General features: G+C 38.4%; 1 protein-coding gene across 2 annotated transcripts in view; it reads left to right on the forward strand.

The window, feature by feature from the left end:
• Positions 1–7,429, forward strand: part of polr1e (RNA polymerase I subunit E) — a 36,635-nt gene that overhangs the window by 20,418 nt on the left and 8,788 nt on the right. For both annotated transcript variants that reach the window (XM_043719713.1, XM_043719721.1), the window contains exons 7-10: positions 11–118; positions 3,175–3,271; positions 4,255–4,394; positions 6,610–6,691. In XM_043719713.1, coding sequence (XP_043575648.1) covers positions 11–118; positions 3,175–3,271; positions 4,255–4,394; positions 6,610–6,691 — 427 coding nt within the window. The remainder of the gene's footprint in view (positions 1–10; positions 119–3,174; positions 3,272–4,254; positions 4,395–6,609; positions 6,692–7,429) is intronic.

The following is a 7,429-nucleotide window of genomic DNA, read 5'->3' on the forward strand; positions in this document are numbered from 1 at the left end:
TTTCACAAAGCTATAACTAGTGAGGCGACACAGTTCGAGTCTCAGGACAAGTCAGACTTTATTCCACCTTGTCATGCTGATGCGGATAAGCCTGAAGATGTTTACAAGTTTGAGGACCGTATCCTTTATTTACTGCAAGTTGAGCTTTGCTATTCACGGGTACAGTAACGGCTCTCCAGAAGCAGTTCAGTTTGTCTTTTACATACAAAGTTTGTAAGGTTACTATTCTGTAGTGCATGCTGTTGGAGAGAAGGTTTTAAGTTCAGTGGTATGGAGAAAGGGGAGTGACAAGAGTATTCAAAGGTACTTACAGCACAGAAACAGTCAGTTTTGAGTCAGCGTGTCTCGACATAATGTTTATGCTATACATGACCCTCTTCCCATCTATCTTTATCTAACCCCATCAATAATTCCATCTGTTCCTTGTTACTCAAAATTGCTTATCTAATTTCCCCTGAAATGTAAAGAAGTTCTTTGCCTCAGCTGTTCCTTGTGTTAGTGCACTCCTCACTCCTACTTCCTAGGTAAAGATATTTCTCCCAACTTGATTTACTAGAGATTATCTTAAACTCGCTTGTCCTGTTCCATCCTTCAAGTGGATACATGAATTCAGCAAAACCTTTTTCGAAAACAAAGTGCAGCAAATGCTGGAAATCTGAAGTAAAATCACAAAATACTGAAACGTAGGCCTGGCAGCATTTGTGGAGAGAGTAACAGAATTTTTTTTCTTTGAGAAATGCCGTAACAGTTCCTAAACTAGTGTTACATTGCAAACTTTTAAAAGGTAGTAAATTCATTCATTTGGTCTCCAGGAGTCAGGAAAGATCCACCCACCCCCAGAGTCAGTGATGGAAGTGGGCGGATGGCAACACCAGCAATTTAGAAGGCCCACCTGTGTTTACTGTGACATTACTGCTTCGTGGTTAGCATTGCTGCCTCACAGCACCAGGGACCCAGGTTCAATTCCTGCCTCGGGTGACTTGTCTGTGTGGAGTTTGCATATTCTCCCCATGTCTGCGTGGGTTTCCTCCGGGTGCTGCGGTTTCCTCCCACAATCCAAAGGTGAATTGGCCATGGTAAAATGCCCATAGTGTTGGGTGCATTAGTTAAGGGTAAATATAAGGTAGGGGAATGGGACTGGGTGGGTTACTCTTTGGAGGGTCGGTGTGGACTTGTTGGGCCAAAGGGCCTGTTTCCATACTGTAGAAATCTAATGTAATCTTATTTGGACTCTTAACACTCAGTCCTCAGCACCTCTGAGGTCCGTCTATATCACCTGTTGTTCCAATGCTCACTTACCCAGTGTCCCACTAGATACAGAACCAATGAACCATATAAATAATACTGGAAAGTCTTTGAAACAAATAAAACAAAATCAGCCTTTCAAAATTCACTTTGAAAAAGCATCCCCCTCGGATTGTTACTCAAGCATGCAATGAAATTCCCATTGAAAACACCTGCATGCCACTTGACATATAATCTTGTCCAAATTAACAGACTTTGTAAAACTATTTCAAAGAAAAATAAACTTATTACAACATCATAACCATCAAACATATAAAGCTAGCAGTCTCCTTCAATGTTTGTAAATAATCCACAGGGTTCAGGGCATTTCAGACAAAGTTTGAGACACCTAGGACACAATGACCTTTCAGAAACAGTTGGAAAATCATAATCATAAAGGTTTTTGAAGTGAAGTTGATAAATATTGGAAAAGGAGAGAACTTAAAAGACAATGAAAAGGACAGAGAAATTGAACTGACAATGGCTAATGGGTGCAGTGGTTGCAATGTCTGAATCATTTTGTAAGGACATATGAAATAGGACTTGATAGAAGCTGTATGATCCTCAAGTCTACTATGTCATTTAATAAGTTCAAGGCTGATCTTTAAAAGTGCAAAGTATTGTAAAATTCTAAGATTGTGATCTTCCCTCCATCAGAGGCCAGAAGTGGGACGTTCGCCAATGATGGTGCAGTGTTCAGCACCATTCATGACTCCTCAGATTCTGAAGCAGTCCATTTTCAAATGCAACAAGATGTGGACAATATCCAGCTTTGACCATCACCAATAAGACAACCTAACTACCACTCCTTGACATTCAATGGTGTTACCATTATTGACTCCCCCCCCCCCCCCCCCCCCACTTTTAACATCCTTGGGGTTACCATTGACCAGAAACTGAATTGGACTTGTCATGTAAACACATTGGCTTCAAGAGCAGGTCCGAGGTTAGGAATGCTGCAGTGAGTAACTCCCTCCTGGCTCCCCCAAGCCTATCCATCATCTACAAGGCACAAATGAGGGGTGTGTTGGAATACTCACCACTTGTCTGGAAAGGTTTATCACCAATGACGCTCAGGAAGATTGATAGCATCCAGGCCAAAGCAACACACTTGTTTGGCACTACATCCACAAACATCCACCCCCTCCATCACCGAGGCTCAGTGCACACTGCTGTTACTGTCTACAAGATGCACTGCAGAAAGAAAAATCACCCAATGATCCTTAGACAGCACCTTCAAAACCCACAACCACTTCCATCTCTTAGGACAAGGGCAGCAGATACTTGGTAACATCACCTGCAAGTTTGCCTCCATACTGGGTCAAGATATTGGAATTCCCTCCCTAATGGTATTGTGGGTTAACTTACAGCAGGTGGTCTGCCGTGGTTCAAGAAGGCAGTTCACCACCACCTCCTCAAGGGCAACTGGGACAGGCAATAAATGCTGGCCAGCTAGGAATGCCCACATTCCACAGATCAATAAGAGAAAACTGCCACTCATCATCTTGACTTGGAAATATATCACTGTTCCTTCACTGTCACTGGGTCAAAATCCTGAAACTCCCTAATGGCATTGTCTGTCAACACATAGCAGATGGACTGCACGGTTTCAAGAAGGCAGCTCACCACCATCTCCATAAGGGCAGCTAGAGATGGTCAATAAATGCTGGAGAGCCAGTGAATCGCATGAATGAATAAAAAAAAGTCAAATGATGGGAAAATCTTGATGGTGACTCTTTCTTTAAGAGATGACAACTACTTGGTCTAATTACAATTCTAGCACTATGGTATTATGGCAGATCAAAATAATTAGATAATTGCAACTCGTGTCAAATTTCTTAAAATTGTCGGTCATTTTCACCTGTGGACATCTCCTTAACTAATCACAAGTCATCTCGTCTACTGAATATCAAGCGATTGAAGCACATAGTGAACTACCGAAGATAAGTGCTGCAGAAGAAATTAGCAAATTAGCACAAACTGGCAAGTAAGTTTAGTGGATAATATGTTAGTATGAGGTTGTCAGCCACAATAATTACCATCATTATTAAATTTCTGATGCCTTTCATATAAATTCCTGTTCTGAAGAGTATATTTTACAGAAAAAAATCTGTACTGCTTACATTTCATAACAGCTGTTAATCATCTTTTGCTACTGTTATGAAGATGTAGGTGTACTGTACCTGTAAGTAAGTTAAAAGCTAGCAGAACTACTAGACAACACCAAGTGTTCTGAACAAAATATAGTGTAACATGTGGCCAGCAGCTAATGTAGCTGGTTGCCTGGAGACAAAAACAAATTTGAATTAGGCCAATCAATTTAAATTATACCCAGAAAAAACCAAACTCCAATCATTTGAATTGAGTATATTGACAATATTAAAAGCCAGTGACATAATGCGATGCTTTGGGGGTATAAGACCGGGAAAAAATGAACAATTGAGTGAGAACTGCCAGAAGACCAATGGATGTAGGCTGCTAGTGAAAACTCTGAGGTACCTGTCTAGAGAATGAGTTTGCACAGAGAAAAACATCAACACCGACCTGGAAAGCAACTCTACAGAGGAAAATATAAAGATTTGACTGCTGGCTGATTTTGAAATTTGAATTTTTCAGTAAATCTTAATCGGGGGTTTTATCGGACCAGTATTATAGAAGGAAAAATATAAGACAGGTTAGAAGGAGTTGTAAATAGTTGTTAGTTAATTATTCTCTGTTATACTTAAGAAATAAAATTGTTAATTTTTACTTTATTTAGTTCTTGGCCTCTGAAATTTTCACAGATTACTGCACGGGATAAATCTTTTCTGTGTTGCTTGTTTAAATTAAGCAGGAGAGTTTACCCCGTGATGTAACACTACATAATGTTGCAATTTTTAAACACACTAAGGAAATGCTGTTTGGTCTAGTAGAAGATGAAAGAAGATGAAGCTTAATATTTAAGCATGATTTATTGTTCTTTACTTTTAGCTATTCCTTCTTTGTCCTGGAATCACTGAAGTCCTTACCTCAGGATGAGAAAAATCGTGGTCATATGTGTTACTGCCTACATTACTTACAGATTCTGATCAGATTACACAATTTAAGAGACCGTGAATTAAAACAGAAAGGTAAAATTTATTTGTCGTCTATTTTTATACTGAAGATCGACGTGTACATTAAATCAGTTCCAAGAATTACACTTGGGAGCATTGAGAGCTTTAACATTATTTGTGCAAAGCTTGCCTAGCATAAAAGTATGAAGTTGGGCCTCTGTTTAAATTTTGTGACCTTGGACGAAGTCAGTCAGGACCAGGAATCCACAGATTTGGAACTTTCATACTTCACCTATTTATTCAGTTGAACTTTGAGTCTTCAAATTAAAAATATATGTGGGCCTTATACTTTTTTGAAGATAGTGTATCCAATTTAATTTCCAGTAGGTTTCACTGTCCTAAAATCTCCTCCTGATTGTTGATTAGTATTAAACAAAAACAATTGTTGTTTTGTAAAATCGCCCAATGACAATTTAGCATGGCCAGTTCACTTAACTTGCACATCTTTGTGACTGTGGAAAGAAATCAGAGCACCTGGTTTCTGTACTACATCAACTTACAGTTAAAGTACATGAGCTAAACAACAGTTCTTCGGGTAACAATAACTAAATGGGTCATGAGGTATATTTATTATTTTGGAATTTTTTGCTCAGTTATTTAACTTAGCTGGTGCACCCAGTATTACAAAGGTGAGCACTTAACTGCAGTAGAAATAGGATGATTCTGTTTTACTCAGAATAAATAGAAATAAGATTAGACTACTTGGCCCATTGAGCCTGCTCTGCCATTCAGTGAGATTGTGGCTGATTTGACTGACCTTAACTCCACCTTTCTGCACATCCCCCATTATCCTTGATTCCCTTGTGTATCAAAAATCGATCTAATCCAGTCTTGAATATGTTCAATGATCCCAGTTTCACTCCTTGATGTTAAAGAGCATTCTAAAGATTAAATATTCCTAAGAAGGAATTCCTACTTATCTCTGTCTTAAACAGGTGATCCACTTATTTTTAAATGCTCTACGTTACCCAAAAAAGGGAAAATCCCTCAGGATGTTCTATGTTTCAATAAGATCTCCTCTCATTGTTCTAACCTCCATTGAGTATAGTCCGAACCTGCTCAATCTTTTCTCAAACCCCTTTATCTCAGGACTCAACCTAGTGCACTATTTCTGCGCTGCAAACAATGCAAGTAATACGTCTCCTTAAGTATGGTGACCGTAACTGTACACAATACTTTAGGTGTAATCTTGCCAATGCCCTGTTCGGCTTTTCAAAGAAATTTCTTTTTTTTTGGGATAGGCTTTCCTTTATAATATGAAACAAATTACTGGTCCGATTCAAATAGTTTGTACTTTGGCATTATTTGAAGATCTTTCATTCTGCAATTTTCAATTGATATTGAACGGTAGGAATTTCAGTAACTTAAAAAGTGGATTCTTTTTGGGGCGACACAGTGGCTCAGTGGTTAGCACTGCTGCCTCACAGCACCAGGGACCCGAGTTCGATTCCAGCCTCGGGCGACTGCTTGTGTCGAGTTTGCATGTTTTCCCCGTGTCTGCGTGAGTTTCCTCCAGGTGCTCTGGTTTCTTTCCACAGTCACAAAGATGTGCAAGTTAAGTGAACTGGCCATGCTAAATTGTCCATAGTGTTAGGTGCATTAGTCAGGGGTATATTTAGGGTAGGGGAGTGGGTCTGGGTGGGTCGGTGTGGACTTGTTGGGCTGAAGGGCCTGTTTCCATACTGTAGGGAATCTAATCTATATTTTGCCCCACATTTTCTTGATAGACCTTAAATGATTAACAACTTTCCAGTTGTCACAAAAGTGTTACTGTTGGCATAGATAAATTCATATTTTATTAAAGTCATTCCATCAACTTTTCAGGATTTTAAAAAAATTCTGAAATATTTTGCAGTTATAATCTTTTCCCAAATTCATATGAAAGTTATAAATTACTTAAGCTTTGTTTGCTTTGTCTCTGAAAATGCTGAATCAGGCTCCTGCCTGATTGGTCACTCCAACATCTGTTGACTTCTAACTTGGCACAAACGATGATTGTAAATTTTTTATAAGTATAATTGACTAAGGCATAAGTAGCTTACACTAGAAATCTATTGGTATCTATTGGTTTTAAAAATTGATATGCGAAAATGATTTTTTGCATGCTTTTATATTATTTTTATTTTTCTTAAAGTAAACATGATCCAGGGTCATATTTCTACAATATAAACAGTCCATACTTAATTAAACTGCTTAACTCAAGTATAACTTTAAATATTTTCTGCTTCAGATTCCCTTGGGAGTGATGTTGCAGATGTTGTAAGAAGCAGTTTGATGAAAAAATTCACGGTCCTCACTTATAACAATGGACGGTAAGTACCCTTTTTTAAGTTTCCAAAGATGGATTGCATAAATGTTTTCCAAAGTTCAGAAGATAGCTAAAATAGAAATCCCCAAATACTGGTGATCCATTAACATTTTCTACACCATAGTAGAAATAAAGAAAAATCAGCAATCTGGAAAACCCAATACTAAATCTTGATCTAAGTTCTTTTATTCTGTTACTTCTAAATGCAAGGTGCGTAAATCCAGAAGTGCTCAGGAATCAAAAACATATGGTATGGAAGGCTTTCTGAGACTATTATATGGATCTTGCCTCTAACAGCTAATCTTAATATCACTGAAACAGTCAACAGTCTGTTGTTCAAAAAATTCTATGAAGCTATTAGTATGTTTTTAAAAGGCAATTCAAATCAGTCTTTAATCCATGTTGACCTTTTTTTAAAGAATACTTTTTCCTATGTCTTTACCTATAGGCATGATCATCTGTTCTGTTTGCCTATTTTCTGTATTAAATAGAACATAGAACATCAAACAATACAGCACAGACAGGCCCACGATGTTGTGCCGAACATTTGTCCTAGCTTAAGCACCCATCCATGTACCTATCCAATTGCTGCTTAAAGGTCACCAAAGATTCTGACTCTACCACTCCCACAGGCAGCGCATTCCATGCCCCCACCACTCATTATTGGCCAGTTAACCTTCATATCTCATTTTTCCTCTGCGTATTTCCTTCTTAGTAATCCTCTGTTGCTCTTTAAAAGCTT

This window comes from Chiloscyllium plagiosum, chromosome 2 (genome assembly GCF_004010195.1).
Source record: "Chiloscyllium plagiosum isolate BGI_BamShark_2017 chromosome 2, ASM401019v2, whole genome shotgun sequence".
In the NCBI taxonomy this organism is placed as follows: Eukaryota; Metazoa; Chordata; class Chondrichthyes; order Orectolobiformes; family Hemiscylliidae; genus Chiloscyllium; species Chiloscyllium plagiosum.